At 53.8% G+C, this 19,674-nt stretch overlaps 2 protein-coding genes across 4 annotated transcripts in view; both read right to left on the bottom strand.

Moving 5' to 3' along the window:
* BSN (bassoon presynaptic cytomatrix protein) overlaps positions 1-2,893 on the bottom strand; it is a 78,421-nt gene extending 75,528 nt beyond the window's left edge. The window contains exons 1-2 of the mRNA XM_040247281.1: positions 2,660-2,893; positions 2,230-2,562 (exon numbers count right to left, since the gene is read on the bottom strand). Of these exons, the coding sequence (XP_040103215.1) occupies positions 2,230-2,562; positions 2,660-2,893 (567 nt within the window). The remainder of the gene's footprint in view (positions 1-2,229; positions 2,563-2,659) is intronic.
* A 9,327-nt stretch (positions 2,894-12,220) lies between these two features.
* DAG1 (dystroglycan 1) overlaps positions 12,221-19,674 on the bottom strand; it is a 49,193-nt gene continuing 41,739 nt past the window's right edge. For 2 of the 3 annotated variants that reach the window (XM_040246936.1, XM_040246938.1), the window contains exon 3: positions 12,439-17,079. In XM_040246936.1, coding sequence (XP_040102870.1) covers positions 14,677-17,079 — 2,403 coding nt within the window. In that variant the 3' untranslated portion in view covers positions 12,439-14,676. Of the gene's footprint in view, positions 17,080-19,674 lie in introns of all 3 variants that reach the window. The other variant, XM_040246937.1, reaches the window with a different exon arrangement.

Genomic DNA, 19,674 nt, shown 5'->3' with positions numbered 1-19,674 from the left:
CCTCGCAGGGCCCAAGTCAGCTCAGTATGAGGAGGAAAAGACTAATTCAGCCTGAGGTGACAAGGGGTAATACAGCAACAAGAAAGAGCCAGGAGTCCAGTCCCCCAGAGCCTCAGTTCCATTCCCCTCTGGGGTCAGTAAAATGGTCTTCCCCTTACCTGACCCTCCACCTATCTCTATTCACCATGTAATTCCCCCAAATTCACAAGCTGGCTTGAAACTATGCCAATGCTCTTTCCCAAATGCCCAGAAGCACATGCCACAGGGCTTTTTCTCCATCAATGGGCCGATCTGTTCAGCAGCATCTCAGAACAGAACTTGCTAAATTTGGCATTAGGTACCTGAGACGCTGGGTGAGAGGAAGTGAAGCTCTGCGGCTGCTGAAGAGACATATCATGGAGGTGCGGCTTGGCTGAGGTGCCCAGACAAGCGAATATCAGCTGGAAGAGTAAACCATCTCCTAAGGACCTCGAATCCCCAGCTTTGGTGACAAATAGCTAGCTCACCCTCTGAGCTTGATAGCTGTAGGACCATAGCTAAACAGGCCCGTATGTATGCACTGCCTACAGCCAAGAGCAAAATTACATGACTGCTAAATCCAGCAGGAGCCCATGATTCTCTACCCCACAGTGGTTCATGGGTCTGCCCTGTAGTAGAACACGTAGATGGGGGTAGAAATGAAATACTGAAAAGGAATATGAATAGACACTAGCCTCTCCGTGTCTCTTTGAGATGTCCAAGTCTTTCCAAATTTTCATATGCTTACCTCTGCAACAGCAGATAAAAGATAGGCAGAGTAGTCTGCTTGGTTACCAAAAGGGAAATGTCAAGTTTCCCATATAGAGAACTCCCAATAACAAGGTGGTTTTCCACACAGCTGTAGAGGCTTTCCCCTGGAGGGAGTGCTCTAAAGCCTGAGTGAGCCTCCCTCGAGCTAAAACTCAAAAAGCAGCTCAACACGCAGCAAAATGGACAGTATTTGCAGTGCTAAGAACTGTGTGCTCCACAACTGCATTACTGAAAAAGCTAATGTAAAATGGGCAAATTCCCCCTCTAAAAGGGATGGTCACAGGCTGGCTTGTCTGCGGCAGGTTTCAGGCTACCGAGCGCTTTTCATTACCATTAATTGTCTAAGAAACGATTTCTGAGAAAATAAGCCCATGAGAGGCACAGCTGGGCAGCTGAAGAAGCAAAAATTACGCTCCCTTACAGTTTGTGGGACACACAGAAAAACCAAGGCAACATTTATCAGCAGACTCACATGGATCCAAAGCACACCCCAGCTTCGCTACTCCCCAGGTCTATCTGCTGTGAAGATAACGCCTTCCATTTTATCTTGTCGTCTCTTAGCTTTCCTGAGTTTTCAGTCGACTGATTTACTATATATTGGCATTTCCTTCCACTGCATTTACTGCCACTTAATTGTTTATAGGACCATCACGTGCATTTTAAACAGCTGGTTTCATAGTATTTGATCAGATATGTTCTGTTTAAAACATGTCACGGATTTGAGGTAGGACTCTAGATCATGAGGCAACAGAACATATTTGGTTCTAGATGATTCAACAGCATTTTTGCTTCACCTCAAAGTGTTTCACTAAACCATGGTGAAAGCACATGACCCTGTTAGTACTGTTGAGCCTAAGTAAGTACCTTTTGGCGTCCAGTTCCCCTCCTCCAAAGATTTTAGCTACTAAATGCCTGAGGAAAGCGCATGACCAAGTTCATGGTTCAACTATTTCCACATCTTTCTGCTCCTCACAGTGACACTTATCTTCCCTGACAGCCACTCCCATTGTGCTCTTTCCTCGGCCCAACACAATGGACACAGGCAGATACCAGCAGACAGGGAGGACGTTTTCCATCCCATTGCTCCCCAGTGCAGAGGGACCAGGCTGAGGTTACATAAGCCCCTCCTTAGCCCAGCATTGGGGTGAAGTGAATTTGGGGTTCGTGACGAAGTCACGGTCTGCAGGCCCGGACTGACCCTGTGCTCAGCATCGTGCTTTATACTAAGGCAGGGCGGCTGTAAAGGGAGGGCCGCGTCGCGGGACCACCCTCCCTCATGCCACCCCCTCAAACTAGCTGGGTTCAAAGTGTGGCCGGACGTCCGACCTCGCTGTCCAGACTAGACCGCAGGGTCGTGGGCCCCGGCACTGGCCTCCGCCTCAGACTACACACTCCCGTGCCCTCCTGCCCCCGCCCCCGGGAGCTGTGCCGAGCGCTTACCTGCCCGGACCACCCCCAGGCCCGGGGCCTGGACCCGCTGGTCCGGCGGTCGCCCGCGCCCCGCCTGTCGCCGGGAGCTGTCCTCCGCCTGCCAGTGCTGAAGGCGGCTTCCCAGCACCGGGGCCCGGGCCGGGGCCGGAGCCTCCGGGCGGCAGCGGCCCGTCGCCGGCGCCGCCCTCCAGGCTGGCCTCGTTGCCCATGGCGGGCAGGCGGGCGGGCGGGGTCGGGGTCGCACTGGGCCCGGGCCGGCGGCTCCCGGGCGACTCTCACACGCTCCGCTCCGCCGCCGCCGCCGCCGCCATCTCCCAGCTCCGCTAGCGCCGCCGCCTGCCACTGCGCATGCGCGGCTCGTGTGCCCCTCTCTGCACACGCCCCGCCCTCTACGCGTGCGCGCGCTCCCGCTGGCCTCTGAAGACTTTAGTCCACGAGCCTGAGGCTGGATCGCCGGATTCAGCCGCCGGCGCCGGCGCATGCGCCCTCCGAGGCCGACGCGGCCGGCGGGTACTACCAGGCGTGTGCCACGAGGGTTGGTAGGAGCGTCCCTCCTAACCAGGATTGGAGGGACACGGCCAACTAGACGGGTCCGTGGGGGCGTCACTTCGTGCCCTGTCTTGGAGCCAGTGGGGCTTTCTGACTCGGGGAACTTGGGCGTGGGAGCTCTCATTTGGGTAACTTCAGTGTCCCAGCTTTTGGCAGACTTTGTGGGAACTGGCCTCAGAGAGGGGACGCCGAGTGTGGCGTTAAAGGATGTTTAAGAGTTGGCAACGCTAATGAACGAAGAGTGTTCAGAGGTACAATGTCATGGAAGGACGGAGATTTTAAAGGATACTGAGATATGGGGCTGGTTATGAGGTTCTCAAAGGCTAGCTGGGGAGTGAAGACTATACAGGTGGGGCGGTGCAACCATCTGGGATTCAGGTCCAGGCTTAGTTCCGGGAGATGAGAACCTCAAAAAATGTCCCTGGGAAAGGTGGACGGTGTGTCAGGGTTGGCCTGAAGCCAGATGGAAAGCTGCCTCAGTAGGCCCTGGAACAGTGACCTTGGGGATGGGGAGGGGGAAGAGTTGATACTTCTTGGAGGTTTTGAACTGTGGTTCCCAGGGACTGTCAGATGAGGGGCTGCAGGCTGCCTCTGCATGGACCTGAGAGCTTACCAATTACTTTTCCCGTACCTCACTATTACAGACTTCAGTGTTTGCCTTCTACTCTGACTCCTCGCTTCTCACACAAACCTGGGTTTTCCTGAGGGAGATTATTTCTTAGAAGATATCCCAAACTATTCCTGGCTTCATAAATCACAGCTGTGTAGAGGAACTTAAGTAAACTTGGACATATTTTACCAACTCATCTAATTCTCCTAATGATGGAAGTGAAAAGTGAAAGTGTTAGTCTCTCAGTCATGTCCAACTCTTTGTGACCCATGAACTGTAGCGTGCCAGGCTCCTCTGCCCATGGGATTCTCCAGGCAAGAATACTGGAGTGGGTTGCCATGCCCTTCTCCAGGGGATCTTCCCAACCCAAGGACTGAACCCAGGTCTCCTGCATTGCAGGCAGATTCTTTACTGTCTGAACCACCAGGGAAACCTAATGATGGAAAATATATCAAATGGCATGTCAGCAGTTCTAACCTGACCTGGAATAATCCAGGGATTCCTATGAACTGATAACCAGATGGACAGACCTTAGCTGGGCCTTCCTGTGCACACTGATCTGCTCCCTATGACGTCTAGGATGGAGTTTCCATGAAGCCTGGATTGTTGACTTGACTACCTGACTCTGACTGCCTGGAATAAAGAGCCTCTCTGCCCATGTTATTATGGCCTTCACTGTGTTTCCTCCTATGTTTCAATCATCTTTGTGTCTGGTGAGTATGTGTATCTAGGCTCCTCAAGGATCCACACCTCAGCCCTGCCACTTCCCAGATGGGACCTTGGCAACTGACTTAAACTCACCAAGCCTCCATGTCCTAACCTGCAAAGTTATAATACTAGCCCCCTCTAATGTGAGGGATTGTGAGAGTGGAGTGGCTGATACAAATAAAACACAAGAACAAGGGCCTGGTGTACACATGACCAAATTTATTATTAGTTGTCTCTCTGGTGGATGGTCTGGGATTTGGAGAATTTGTGCCACACCTTTTCTCCTGGGTAAGAACATGTACACAGGCACTATGAGCAGGCCAGTGACCTGACCTTGGCCTGTCCCAGGCCCTTCCGGCTTCACAGACACCAGTCAGTGGACTCCTTGAAAGTGGGGGAGAAAAGGATGTTTGTTTTTGTAAAAGCCATAAGAGCTATGGCTTCCCATAGATTTAAATCAACGTGCCCCTGGTTCCAGTGGGGGTAATTAGCCCTACCTGGGCAGCGGACCTGGGGAGTTGCCCTCGTCAGAGTGGATCGTTGGCTGTTAGCAGACCTCCAGGGTCTCTGCTGCCTTGGTAACAAAGAACACAGTGCAGTGGAGACCTGGAAGTGTGAGTTAGTGGTTCCCCCGCCCTCCTTTCCAACTGTCAATCTCACTTCCTCCAAGAAACATCTGCAGGAACACACCTGCCGGGTCCACATCCACCCCTCACATTTGGCCCAGGGACTCCTGCTGGCCAAGGGATGGCGCTGGCCTCTGGTGGTCTGGGGCTCTGACTCAGTCTCTGGTTTTTATTCACTGTTCCAGGAGTTGTTTCCTTCCTTCTGACTTAGAGTGGGGGCTCTTCAAGAGCAGGACATTGTCTGGCTTCTCCTATTCCCTGGGCTGGCCTTCAGCAGGGCTTCAGGGTTGCTGGTTGGGCTGAGTTCTCTAGGCAGCTCTAGGCATTTCTCTCACTGGCACTTCCAAAGGCTTCACCAACCACCAGGCTAAAAGGACCCCAGAGGGACCTTTGAATTTAGCTCCTGCATCACTGCATATGGGTTATTCACTTCATGAATAACAGGGACGGTGCTGAGGTTGTGCCCAAAGTGTCTCCTGCTGGAGGGGTCATAGATGAGCTACCTATGCTAACTAGGAGAATTCACTAGGCTTGACTTCATGACAAGTGAATGCACAAATCTCTTCAGTTCAGTTCCGTTCAGTTGCTCAGTCGTGTCCGACTCTTTGCGACCCCATGAATCGCAGCTCGCCAGGCCTCCCGGAGTTCACTCAGACTCACGTCCATCGAGTCCGTGATGCCATCCAGCCATCTCATCCTAGGTCATCCCCTTTTCCTCCTGACCCCAATCCCTCCCAGCATCAGAGTCTTTTCCAATGAGTCAACTGTTCGCATGAGGTGGCCAAAGTACTGGAGTTTCAGCTTTAGCATCATTCCTTCCAAAGAAATCCCAGGGTTGATCTCCTTCAGAATGGACTGGTTGGATCTCCTTGCAGTCCAAGGGACTCTCAAGAGTCTTCTCCAACACCACAGTTCAAAAGCATCAATTCTTTGGCGCTCAGCCTTCTTCACAGTCCAACTCTCACATCCATTTATGACCACAGGAAAAACCATAGCCTTGACTAGACAGACCTTAGTCGGCAAAGTAATGTCTCTGCTTTTGAATATGCTATCTAGGTTGCTCATAACTTTTCTTCCAAGGAGTAAGCATCTTTTAATTTCATGGCTCCAGTCACCATCTGCAGTGATTTTGGAGCCCCCAAAAATAAAGTCTGACACTGTTTCTACTGTTTCCCCATCTATTTCCCATGAAGTGATGGGACCAGATGCCATGATCTCTAAGTTTATACAAACCAGCAGTTGGGATGTCTGGTACCATTTCCTCCTGGGTCCAGCTGCTGCCCAGTCAGGGACAGGATGGACCTGGAGCCCCTACAGAAGTTTCCAAGCCCCCTAAACTTCACTTGCCAAAGGCAGTTTCTTCCCACTTTGATATGATATATGACCCACAGCAGTCATTTTGGAGAAGGCTCAGATGGGAGGAGAATCAGCCTACATGCCAAAATAGAACTGATGGACGGACACACATCCACTGACTTCTCCAGCCTGTGCTCTCAAATACTCATAAAAGACAAGAAGGAAAATGTAACTGGGGGGGAAAAAACATCTATTCAGGTAGAAAAAGGCCTGTTTAGAGCCAGCTTGCTGCTGGAGTTTGTGGAAATGATTAGTCATTGGGAGGCAAATCTTGAAAGCATGAAGAGATGCAAGGCCTTGGGACCTGCGCCCGGATGCCAGCTGGGCCACGGGTGAGGCACTATGCAGACGAGCCCAGGCACAGGAGGGGCAGCGTGCAAACTCTGAGGCTTTCCTGCTTCCCCACAGAGCCCAGTTCACCCCAGGCCGCTACTTTCAGCATGGTGACCTCCACAGGGAGGCTCAGGAGTCAAAGATGAAGATGCTGACGGTGGTGGCGAGGAATGACAAACTTTGCCAGCAAGAAGGGGAGGCAGAGAGCATGGAGGTGGGAGGGAATGAGGATGGCTGGCTGACAGTTCTGGATGGCATGGTGCCACGGGCTGTGGACTGTTCCCGAGAGAAAGACTGGGAGAGCCAGCTCCCCGGGTCTCCTGACCTCTCTGCTCTTCCGTTTTGTTGTAGTGCTGCTGAGGCCTGTCTCACCTCCCAGGGAGAAGCCACTCAGGAAACTGGATCCCTGTCTGCATTCCTCCACTGGGATGGAAAAACAGAACTGAGAGGAAGGAAGGAAGGGAGCGCGAAGAAACAGAAGGTTTCCCTCCTGGCTGAGGTTTGTCAGCACCACCCACCAACACGAGCAATAAGGCAGCTCCCCAAGAAAGCCACAGGCTGGTATGCGGCTACAAATACGAAACCTGACCAATCTGTGTCCTGCTTAGCAGCCCGTCCGGGCTGGCCAGGACACTTTTGCTTGTGTACTAGATTCTTCAGATGAGCCATGCCTTTGGTAGAGTAGGAAAAGGGAGCAAAACTGAAAGGTATAGAACTTGCTGGAGGCCTTGTCTGCCTAATTCCTTTCCTGTTGCGCTGTGCGAATCTTTACGGAAACGTTTATCACCAACCTAGCCCCACCACCCATGCAGTGCTCCCAAGAAAGCTCATTAAGCCCCATTGCTATTAGAGTTATGTGCTTCCAAAGGCTTGTTGTGACAAGAAAAAAATAACGAAGACATGCTTTCTCCAAGTTGTAAGTGCCCAAGTCAAAACACGCTGCTTTTCCTTGTCCCTCTGCCTTCCCTTAGACAAGCCTCCAAGCTGGCTTTGTGGATCTCATTCATGCATACCCACATACTTATCCTCCTTCAGCCAGTGCCAATCCTATATTTACTCAGTACCAGGCCCAGTGAAGACTAAGGGACCTTCCCTTAAGGAGTTCAGTTTGCAGAATGGGAGAGGCAAGCACATAAACGGTTTCCTGTAAACTATAGAAAATACTATCTAAATCCCCACTGCAACCCTTCCCACTAGGATTCTAGTTTCCATGGAGTTGCCTCCACCTACCTCTGTCCCACAGGTGCGGAGGTAAGGGGTGGGGAACAGACCCAGGTGGCAAGTCATGTCTCTCCTGACAAGCCCATGTGCCTGCTCCAGGCAACAGAGGTTCAGACATGACTTGGACAGTTCACGGGAAAGGGACAGTTAGCTCAGCCCCTTCATCAGACTCAGTTCCACAGTCTTCAGCGAAGTCTTCTAAAGAGAACCCTATCTCGTGAGACTCTGTGGCTCTCCTACTGCAAATCGAAGCCCATTATTGAGAATTACCCTTTACCACCAGGGATTTCATGGGACATAGCTATGCTCTGCACTGAGCTTTGTCTTTTCCTGGTCAGAGTGGATTAACATAGGGTTGGTTTGTCCAGGAAGCTTTCAGGAGTCACTGGAACAGTTCCTGCCTTCCAGGAAAAATAGAATAGCGCAGGTCAGTGAAACAAAACCCTTTTGACAAGTAGAAAGGTTCACAGTCCCTTAGGCCTCTTCCAGGATGGACGATTTCAATTTCACTAAATTCAATGTAGTTAAATTTCAGTTCAGTTTGGCACTTTCGAGCCCTAGGACAAAAACAGCATCACACTAGGCCCCAGGGATGCAGCAGAAACTAAGACCGTTGAGCCTACACTACGCTCACTGAAGCTGCAGTCTCCAAGTCTGGCCTTTGCCTGCTGCTCAAACCAGGCCCTGATTCTGGAGGCCCTGACTGCTGGCCTTCCATGCAGGGACCGCTGGCATCCCCTGTAGCCCTGCGTGTGGCCAAAGCAGACTCGACCAGGCAAGGGCTGAAGTCACACACAGGTCTCCCCAGATTCTGGGATGGGGAGCAGCAGGTGTCAGTTGTACAGAAGCATCTGGGTTACTACCGCTAGTTATGTACTGATAACTCCCCCAGTTGGCAGACCCAGCATGGGCATCAGCTCTCCCAGGTGGTAGCCTTTCTGACCAGAAGCTAATAGTGCAGACTGAAGAATTCCTAGTATGGCTGAACAAGGGACAGCCTCCACTTGCCACTGAGCCTTCCTTCTCCCAGTCTTTGCTCATTTCAACCAAGCCCTCCCCCTCATCCCCATATCTGCTCCAGAGATCTTCCTAGGGCTCACGGGGTAGCTGTGTCCCTCTCCTAGCCCTGCCTGGCCCAGGGCCTCTCTGAGGAGAGACCTGGGACCCAGGACTGGCCTTGGGAGGCACAGTGGCTGCTGAGTCAGGCACTGGGGTCACAGGAGATGCTCCTCCATCTGTCATTTGCACTCTAATAATCGCTGTAGTGGACACGGGGACGCAGAGCTGGCCTCCCCACTACACACATGTACACCTTGTGCTCCTCAAACAAGAAGACTCCGCCCTCTTCCGCATCCCCCAACCCCAGGCACGTGTTCCCTGAGGGCGAGTGCATTCAGGACCAAGCTGGTCCTCTCCCCTAGGCACATCCAGGGACAAGCTGCTGCCACCTCCCACAGGACCTCCCCACCCCTGCCATTGTGGGCTGGAGCCAGCCCCTTTCTTCACCTTTCTTTCCCTTGACCTTGTGCAACAGAGGTGCGGAGGAAAATAGGGTGTGATCCCTGGAAAAGGAGCAGACTGACTCTGCCTCAATTCCCAGCCATTTTGGCAAATCCCAAACCTGGGCTTTGCTCTCTATGACCTGGGGCTGCAACGCCATGAGGAGGACACAAGACAAGAGTACCCTCAGGGTTAGGCCCTACCTATCCCCTTAGCCCTCCTCCAGACCTCGGTCCAGTCCCTGGCCGTCTTGGCCCAGCCCTGGGCGGGGTTCCACCCTGCCACAGCCAGCCTCTCCCAGCTCCCAGACTCTCCCCCAACCAGCTCTGACTTAACCCCGCCCACAGTCTGACTTGCCCGTTGCTGTCAGGCTTACTCCAGCCTGTGGCGCCACCTCCTGGGAACCAGTGGACACTGTCCCTCCTCTTTGGCCCAGAGGGCCTGGCAGTTGGCTCTCTACGGGGCTCACATGGGACACCACTAAATCACTACCAAGGTCGAGAGCTGCCCCTCCGACCGCCCAGAAACCACCCAGGGACACCTCCTGAACACACGGAGTCTTCACAGGGACACAAACAGACCAACTTCGCCCCATCTCAGCTGTGATTCTAGGGTCACCACCACTGAAACTGAGGGCAGAGGGGCTAGCGAGGGCCCCAGTGGCCAGGTCTCCATGCTGGTGCAGGAGCACCCCACTCCCAGCAGATGGGAACCCTCACTTTGAATCTCTTGCCCTACCTTCTCTGGGTCTGCTAGCATCCTCATAAGGAAAAGGGTGCCCCTATCTCCTGGGGGGAGGGGAGGGGGCTTCAGATAATTTGTTGCTGCTCTACCATAGGAACAAAATTTTACAATCTGGGGCGGGGTGGGGGGGGTGGAGAAAAACCTACTTAGAATTGAATCTGTTTTGCACTGGCCATGGTACCTGGACCCTTGCCCTCAAGATGGTGGATTGAGAAGGGAAGCATAGCAGGAAGTGTTAGCTTAAAAACTTTAGCCAATCTGTATTTTTAAGATACAGTAATAGGAATGAAGCGCACCTTTGAAAGGTGAGTGGGGCCTAAGTGGGGCCTTCCATGCTTTAGAGGAGCTAGAGAAGGGTCTCTTGTAGGGAGACTTTTCTGCCTGTGGGGAGCAAGGTGAGTTACGGGGAGCCTCCAGTCCGCATCGAAGTGGTGATGTTCTAGACAAGGCTGGCTCTGAGGAGCTCTTAGACACCCTAGTATTCTGCAGCCAACGCCAGGACCCAGGCCTGGCCTGAGGCAGTGCCTTTACACCAGGAGAGATGGAAGAGTCTTCTAGCCTTGCTTAGATTCCCTGCCCTTTCTAGAGACAGATGCACTGGGGGTGACTTGTTATCCCGACCTCACCTCACAGTTCCCAGGATTTCTCAGAATCCCTTGAAGACCAGCACTGTCCTATCTCACAGATGGGGAAGCCAGGCCTGACGGATCCTGGGAACTTGCCCTGGGTCAGAGGCAGAGGGGAAGGCAGATTTCTATAGGTCAGACAGCTCCCTCTCCCTTACTGTGTCCTTTTTTTTCTGCCTCTGCCCTACACCACCTGCTCTAGCTTGAAAAAAAACGTGAGTAGATGGTCCCTGTCCCCACCAAGGTGAAGCCACAGAGATCTGGCAGGAATGCGGTAGGGCAGGGGCCCGCCAGGCCAAGATCAGACATCCCTAAAGGAGAGAAAGGCAGGGCTGAGGCAGGAGAAACTTGTGGGTTCTCCGGCACCCACCCCATTATCTTACTGTTCTTGGCTGAAACCAGAAATCCCTTTCCTCGAGTTCAAGAGAGTGAGTCCACTCAATCCAGTGGCTTTAGGTTAAACATTAAGCAGAACTTCCTGAGGCCAAGAGAGCAAAGGGCACGGTCATTTCCTAGGCCCCTGCTGCTGAGTCCTGGGGTGAGGTATATGTGTCTCTGAACTCTTTCCTGGGGACAGCTTTTCCTGGAAAAGCTTTATCAGTGTGGTATTTAGTATGAGGCACTGGTGGCTCAGAAGGTAGAGAATCTGCCTGCAGTGCAGGAGACCTGGGTTCAGTCCCTGAGTTAGGAAGATCCTCTGGAGAAGGAAATAGCAACCCACTCCAGTATTCTTGCCTGGACAGTTCCATGGATGGAGCGTGGCGGGCTACATTCCCTCGGGTCACAAAGTCAGACACGACTGAGCAACTAACACTCACTTTCCTCCTACAAGTAGTTGTCTGACCCTCAACTCCCTGCTCTGGGAGTGAGTTCTAGCTGCAACACAGACCAGTCTCAGCACTGGATACTGAAGGTTCTGAGCAGAGCAGCAGCCTGAGGGCTGTAGGTGGTGAGGGGCCTGTGGCGGTGGGAGTGAGCCCAGAAGAGGCACCAGTTGTTCCGTGACCAATGGCCCCGATCCTGCCTCTGAAGACACAGCTGCTATATCCCCTGCCTCCCACGCCCTGGGCAGTGTCCTCGGACAACCCAGCCCTTCCTGGGCACTAAGTCATACTAAGCCTACCCAGCTGTCCTGTCCACCCCCAGCGGGGCACTTATGGGGCAGGTCCCCAGAAACTATAACTATAGGCCCCAAGAGGGCAGTACAGCCTGACCAGAAACCACCCTCCCCTTCTCCCCACTCAAGGCCAAGGCCAAACTGCCTGGAGACTCCTGGGAGGTTTGGCCAGTCTCAACCCCACAAGGTGGTGGGCAAGGGGCCCAGCCTTGAGAGACCCCTGCCTGGGACCCGCTCTGGGGCAGACCTCCTCTAGTAAGACCTCTTGCACCATCCTCCCCTCCCACCCAGTCTCACTGGGTTTTCCTATTCTTCCCCCGACCCCCCAACTACAGATGAGGAAACTGACGCACAAGCTATGTCTCAGCTGGTTTAGGCAGAGGAGGTGCTAGGGAGGGCTCACTGGTTGCCAGAACTTCCAGGGCCAACCACCACCCCTCTCAGAGGCACAGAAATGGTAGGGATGTGAAGACTATCCAGACAGCTGCTCAAAGGCCACCTTTGAGTGGGCCTAGCCGGGCCCCCTCTTTCCCTCTGTCACATGGACTCCAATCCCACCCTATACTCAAGTCGTGTAGGGGCCAGGGAAATAGATGCTTGGAGGCAATGGCATTGTAATAAAGACACTGCTTTTATTTAGTTCGATATGTTTCTATACAGAATGCAGAAAACACATCTTAAAATCATATAGAAGGAAATAAAAACACGTCAGTGGTTGGTGAACACTTGAATGTGAGATTGGCTCTCTGTCTCACAGAGTCCAAAGACCATTGCCAGCCAGGCGCTCAGGGGAGGAGGCTGCCTGCAAGGGCATTGTTGCCGTTGTTATTCTGTTCACTGCCCCATTGCCTCCTGTTGCTATGGCAACAGGCCATTCTGGGCCAGCCACGTCTCTGCGTGGCAATGCCCAATGGTGGGGTTGCTAGGGGCAACGGAGCTATTTGGAAGGCCTTTCAAAGCCCTCACCTGGAACACTGGAAATTGTTTATTTTTTTGGCGAGGTCATCAAAAAAAAAATCATCCCACCAGGTCAGATCCAGCTTGCGGTCATGAGTCTGGGGCACTGGGGGAACTCCAGCTTGGATCAGGACATGGAGGCACAAGGGCCAGTCACCACAGATCCAGTGAGCCCTCACTACAGGCTCCACCCACCGGGGGCACCGCTCACCCCACCAGCGGGCCAGGCAGGAGACAGAGGCTGGGCCCTGTCGGAGGAGGTGCAGAGGGGAACGCCCTCCAGAGAAGAGCAGGGTGAAGACCCCTCCACTCTGACCATCCCTCCCGTCCTGAGGCAGCACATGCAAATCCTCTGCAAAACGGTCAATATGGCTTAGAAGTGGCTGCTTGATGTGCACAGGGAGCCTGGGTCCTCCCACCCGCCCTTGATCACGGAAGGGACACATTATTGCAAAAGGCATTCCTCCCTAAAAGGTACTCAAAATAACTCTCAGACATCAAGAAGTCCTGCTCAAAACAGTTTCTTCCAAAGGAGGAAAATCAAAGCTGAGTGGGTGCCCCTGAGTCACGGGACAGAGATGCGGATGGATGGACGGACGTTCTGCTAAAAAAGGCAAAAGGAGCCCCAGTGTAATTCTGGAATTTAAACCATTAGGAAAAAAAAGGGGGGGGGTCAAAATGAGCAAAGCCGTCAGTCCCATGGAATCAACACTAAGAGCTTGTACAAACTGCTGTAAGCATCACCATTTTTAATCTTTTTTTTAATAAAACAATTTGAGGCTGTATAAAAACTTTAGTAAAAAATTAGCTTCGAGAGCCCACAGATTTTTTACTATGAACTATTGCTGGCACTCCTCCCCAGCCACCAGACCTTGCCCAGCTGTTCAGGCCCAAGGCCTGGGACTGGAGCGCCAGAGAAGAGGGGTGATGTGGGTCAGGGTGGGGCTGTGGACTGTTGGGACAAAGTGGCCAAGGTCAAGTGAGGAAAGAGCGTCACATGACATAAAAATATTGCATCTTCACCAAAATGTCCCCCACTGAGTGTTTCAGAAACCATGATATTCCTTGGGGTCGGGGGGAAGAGAAAAAAAACCACACACAGGAGGATAAAAGAAAACAGATTGATGTGGTCGAGTTCCTCGACCTCCCCAGCCGTCCCCACGAGCAGCTGGCCCACCCTGGAGCACCTAGGTTGGGGGCCACGGCCACCGCCGCCTCTTGGGAGTCCCCTTTCCATGGAAATGAAGACCCCTTGGTGGTGGGCCGCTGGCGTGCATGGGGTGGGGGGTGTGGATGTCCTTGGCCTAAGAGGCCCCCTCCAGCTTCCAGCCCCTGGCAATGGTGGGACAGCAAGCCCAGCACCAGGGCCCTGGCCCCTGAGCCAGGGCCAGGAGGCCCCCAGGCGGGCTCTCTGGGGTATCAGAGCAACCAAGTTTACGTAGTGTGAAAAAATAGGATTCCTTTGATAAAAAATACTGTCCCTTGGTCTTCTCTAAGTTTGAAACACCCTGGGAGCTTATTTTTAGCAAAGCAATTTCCCATACCCACCCCCAAATGATACATACAAGTTTAGGTAAACAGCAGATTAAATGTAAAAACTTAACCTTAACGTCTGAAAGTCCTTTGAATTTAATCTGTAGCTACTGTTTTCCATGTTACATCCTGCAGCTAGACACACGTGAATAGAAAAAAAACAGTACAGTTAGTGTTAAAGGCAAAACGCAGAGAGCCGCCGGGAGGCCACCCAGCACTGCCTGCGAGTTCATTCACGGTTCCTCGCTCCCTCCATCTACCTCTACTCCAAACGGTGCTTTCAGAGCCAGCCAGCCTTCAAAAAACGCAGCGAAGGATTTTCTATGAACAAACAAGAAGCTGTTAGGCAAAAATTAAAAGGAAAAAAAAATGTCCCCAAAGTCTCTCCAGCGGCTTTGGGGTTTAGGAGGGCCGGAGAGGGCGGGCTTGTCCAGGCCCCGTGTGTGTGTCAGTGCACGTGAGGTCAGGTGTCGGCTCCCAGTGGGCGCTGGTCTGCAGGCCACCGGCCTCCACAGACAACACCGTGTTGTCTCCAGGGCCCTGCCCTACCCCTACCTCCACCCAGGCGCTTGTGGGTTAAGGGGGCACGTAGGGAGGGGGCGACCGGTAGGGGGTCATGTTCTTGGGCCGGGAGCCCTTGCCCTCCATGGGGGCTGTGAAGGGCGGCGGGGGCTGGTAGGGCGGCGCGCTGGGATCCTCATCCCGCAGGGGCGCGTACTCTCCCACGGTGTCCTGGTTCAGGGGAGTGGTCTCGGGCACACTCTGGTTGGGGTACTCGGGAGGGGGGAGGGGGGCTTTCTCCTCCTGCAGGATCAGCGGCATGCTGGAGGAGGGCGGGGGCTTGGAGTCGTCCAGCTCGTCCGCAAAGATGATGGGCACCCCCTTCTTGATGAAGGTGGCTTGGTCCTCCAGGGTGAGCTTGCCCTTCCGCTTCTTGCGGTAGCAGATCATGGCAATGATGCCCGCGATGAGCAGGATGGCTGCCACCACCACGGCCGGGATGACCGTGTGCAAGTACACGTCGTCCTCGCTGCTCCTCTCGGGGTCCCGGTCTGGCACCTCCGTGGCTGGCGCCTCCGAGGGCACCCTCCTGGGCGGCGCCACTGGGACAAACTGAAGATGCCGGCAGCTGCCCGAGCCCGTCACTGTGATGCTCATGGCCTGGAAGTCAGGCTCCAGTGCGTTGATGAAGGCGGCTCGAGGCTTCCCGTCGTCCTCGGCGATCCTCCGGCTCAGCGCCGTGATCTGCTCCTTGGGGCAGGGCTCCAGGGGCAGGGTATTGTTGGTCCACTCCACCACGACGGAGCCCCGGGTGATGTTCTGCAGGGTGATGGTGCTGCAGTTGCGGTCCCCAAAGGCAAAGGCCAGCTTCTTCACCAGAGCGATCTTCTTGTGAATGTCGTTCGTCACGGCTGCAGGGTCACCTGTCAACTTAGCCTTGAAGCGTGCAGGAGCCTTGTCCCCTTGAGGGCGCCTGTGGACGTGGATCTCAAAGGCGTCCACTGCCGACAGGCCCCCCTTGTCCGTGGCGTGCATGAAGTACTCGTGCTTGCCCACATGGCTGCTGTCTGGAAGGCCATACATGAGCTGGCTGTTGCTGTTGAACTGCACCCACGACTTCTCGCCTACCAGCTGCTGCTCCCGAAGCTTCAGGGTCAACTTCAGCTTATCAGTGGTGGTGTCCTCGTTGTCGTAGAAGGTGTCCGGCGGGATCTTCACCTCAAAGTAGGTGCCGACCCAAGCGTCCACCCTGTCGATGTGGTTCTTGAGCTCTGGGCGCTGGTTGGGTTCCCTTCCGTGGGGCACCCCGCTGGTGGTGGTGCGGATGCGTGTCGGCGGGGAGGCGGTTTCCAGTCTGGTGATGGGCGCCTTGGTGGTGACCCGGGGCACCGGTCGGGATGTCCGCGGCTTCTTGGTCGGCCTTCGAGTGGTGGCGATAGAGGAGTCAGTAGAAGGTGTGGCTGGTCTGGGCGTGGACACTCGTGGCTTCTTGGTGGTCATCGTAGGAGGGGTGATGACTGCTGTGGGCTCCACGTAGCCAGGAATGGTCATTGTTGGGCGGATCTGGCTGGGAACCGTGGTGCCAGCTTCTGACACCCGAGTGGGCTGGATGGGCCCAAGGGTTGGGGTCTGAATAATGGCACCTCGAGTCCGAATGGTGACTGTGGGCTTCCCGGGAACAGGGTCCCTGACCGGAGGAGCCATGGTCTCAGTTGGAGGAGCAATGGCTGGAGACGTGGGGGTGGGCACAATTCTGGATGGTGGCTCCTGGATGGCCGTGGTGGGGGGCCCAATGGCCGTGACAGGCGTGGGCGTGGCATGGATCTGCCTCCGGATGCGTTTGGGGAGTGGGGGTTTCTTGTTGGCGATGTGCCAGCCCACCACAGGGTAGCCAAGCTGTGCAGACATGGTGCCCTCCCTGGCGGGGACCTCCACGCCATGAATGTCAGGCACACTGTTCTGGTTCAGGGCGCAGCCCAGCTTCCAGGAGAGCAGGGCCCCGTTCTCCACCACCTTCTTTGCGTTGCCTGGGCCCGCCATGAAAGCCGACATGTCAAACAGTCTGTTGTTCACCACGGGCACCAGCTTCATATTGTGCGGCTCAACTTCGGAGAAGGCCCGCATCCGGCGCAGCAGGTCGATCCTTTGCTTTGGGGTCATCTTGGTGAGGTCAGCATCCAGAATGACTGTCAGGACAGTCACAGGCTCATCGGCAGCACAGACCAAGGACACGACCTCGCCGGGGTCCGGTGAGGCCGCCCGCAGCGACTGTGGCTCGCTGTGGTCTTCAGGGTAGACCTCGATAGAGAACACGCTGGAAGTCTGGGGGACGTGGCTGCCGTTGGCCCCCAGCCGTGCAGCGCTGACTGAAATGTAATGCACTCCCTTATCGGTGTCAAGAGGGAGACCCTCCAGAGTGTGGCTCTGCGGGTCCCAGTGCAGCCAGGATGGTAAGGCCTCCTTCCCCGCGGCTGATACCTACGAGAGACATAAGTGTGAGTTAGTCGCTAGGATGGTAAGGCCTCCTTCCCCACGGCTGATACCTACGAGAGACATAAGTGTGAGTTAGTCGCTACGTTTACTGCATAACGTGATCACAATAGTTAACCAGGGGCCTAGCCTGTGGGGCAGGCCTGAGGCACAATTCAGAATTCCTGTTGGAGGAACTACCTCTGCTTCACCTGTCACAAAAGACTGGGGCCGCCCAATGGGCTAGTGTGGAAGGCCAATGACTCGCCCAGGAGAGTCACACAGTTGGGGGATGGCAGTGCTGGCACAGGACTGATGCCACAGAGCTCAAGAATGTTGCAGTGACATGCCTGCCACCTGCTCACCCACTCTGCCTGCAGGATCAAGCTCGAGGGTCTCCCTTCTCAGCGCTCCTTTCCACCCTCACCTCAGACTTCTCCCCGGCCCTCCACAGACACCACAACTTTGCACGTCCTTCGCTTGGCCTGGAGTGCCTTTCCTGCCCAGAAGCAGAAATACAGCAGGGTGCAGGGACAGCTCAGTGCCCCCAAGTGACTCATTTTACAAATGCCACGCTACATTCCAGTGTGGTGGGGCACATCTGATTAGCTGTAGCTGATGTCCCCATTAACCCTGTTTTTCAAATCGCAAGCAAAACTTCAATGCCCAGATAGGGGGGAATGGAAACAATGGCTTTAAGAATAGTGTTTACCAAAGGCATCCCAAGGACCTCTGGTCTCTCTCAGAGAGAGTTCAGTAGTCAGCTTCGTTTGGGAAATACACGGAGCTCACTTCTGTCCTTGGAAAGCCGGAGCACAGAAGCAGACCTTGGGAACCCATCCCCTTTTCCACCCAGCAGCACCTCCCAGACTTATTTCAGGGCCGAAGTCCTCTTCCACCACAAAGTGACTGGTACTATGTCAAGCCCCCCAAGGGAATGCCACCATAAAAACTTTCACTATCAGCTGACGAGAGGGAAATGAGCCTCACCTCTTGTCCAGGCCGCACCTCTGACTCCTCTCATCTTTGGGAAATACCCGCTCCTGCCTCCACCCTCAGCCCCACTGTCCTGTCCATCCAGTGCGGAGACACACTGGCCGACAGGCGGGATGTCTCACTGCCAGCCTCAGTCCAGCGACTGCCCTTCGTGGTCCCTGTTGCTCAGGAGAGGGACACCTTAAAAGGCTTCCCTCCCTGCGGCAGGAAGGCCAGAGCTATGCCTGCTAGGTTCCCCAAGGGCCCTGGTTCCTCAGGCTTCCTCCTCCTAATTAGCCAAGTGGCTAAATGATTGGGGAGGAGACCCTGAACTTGTACCTACTCTTCCCAGCTGGGCTCCAGGTGGACGTCCATGCGCCACCCCACCCCATCAGCCTTATCAGAGACCCGAAGTTTACCCTACTTCTAAAGAGATTTCCCACCTCCAGCAAACAAGCCATGAGAAGACATGTAACATTATCAGAAGTTGTCCTTCACTGACTGCTCTTTGAACCACTGAGTTCACCGAGGGTCTGTGAACACATTCCATCTACTTAATGTACCATCAAGAATCACCCATCTCATCACTCACCATGCACTGCAAACGCAACCAATATCAGAAATATATTTTACTGTATAATTATATACAGTATAATTATATACAGTAAAATATATACTGTATAACTGTATAGTTATTTTACTGTAAACACGGATGTCTTCAAATCCATGGAAAATACTAAATACAGTCTTCCCTTACAATCTTTTCAGCTACAAAAATACTTACTACAACTGCTTTGACTGAAAAACCTGTGCTTTAAATTTTTTCAGTTCATGTATGCTAAATACAAAAACCATCACATCCACATATAAACATGTAAAGCAAAGGCTGAACGATCCAGATTTGCGAAAACTGTGAAGCAAAGGTGTAAGGCCAAATGGAGTAGTCAGGGGACCATGATATGTTTCCCAGGGGTGGTGTAGGGACTGCAGTGCTGAGAGGAAGACAGTGGGTGAGCCAGGGTATAGACCCAGCTCTCCGGCCACCCACAGCCGTTTCTCCTAACCCCCCTCCATCCCAATGGCCACCACTGGGATGAGAGCACAGCTGCAAGACAGAAAAAGGAGAAAGGGAAGGCCAGAATGGAGCTCTGGGTGAATTCAGCCAAGCAGGAGCCACCTGTAGAGAAGATGGAACAGGGGCAGAGACCAGGGGAGGTTCCAGACGGCTGCCAAGTGGCTAGCCTCAGTGGTCGGGCAGTTAGGCCCACACCCAGCCCTGTGCGTTCCAGCCGCACAGATGAGTGAGCAGTCCCAATGCTTTTTCAAGTCTGTCTCGGTTACGTAAGGGCGGTCTATGACAGAGAAGGGCGCCCACCTCCTCAAGCCACCCCGCCTGCTTGCTCCTTGTTCTGCGGACCCCAAGAGCCACAGTTCTGCTGTCAGACATTTCCAAGGAATAAACCCAGGTTGGCCAAGACTCCCCATACGGCCAGTCTTCTTTAAACTATGCCAAGTTAACATTTTAACATGTTAATAATGTGCTAACATAAACAACAAATATTAAAGAAAACCCCAGGTTTTACCATAAAGCAAGTTATAATGCTCAATCTCAAACTGGGTGATGGAAGA

This window comes from Oryx dammah, unplaced genomic scaffold (assembly GCF_014754425.2).
Source record: "Oryx dammah isolate SB20612 unplaced genomic scaffold, SCBI_Odam_1.1 HiC_scaffold_9, whole genome shotgun sequence".
Classification (NCBI taxonomy): Eukaryota; Metazoa; Chordata; class Mammalia; order Artiodactyla; family Bovidae; genus Oryx; species Oryx dammah.
This window is presented reverse-complemented; position numbering and strand designations above follow the sequence as displayed.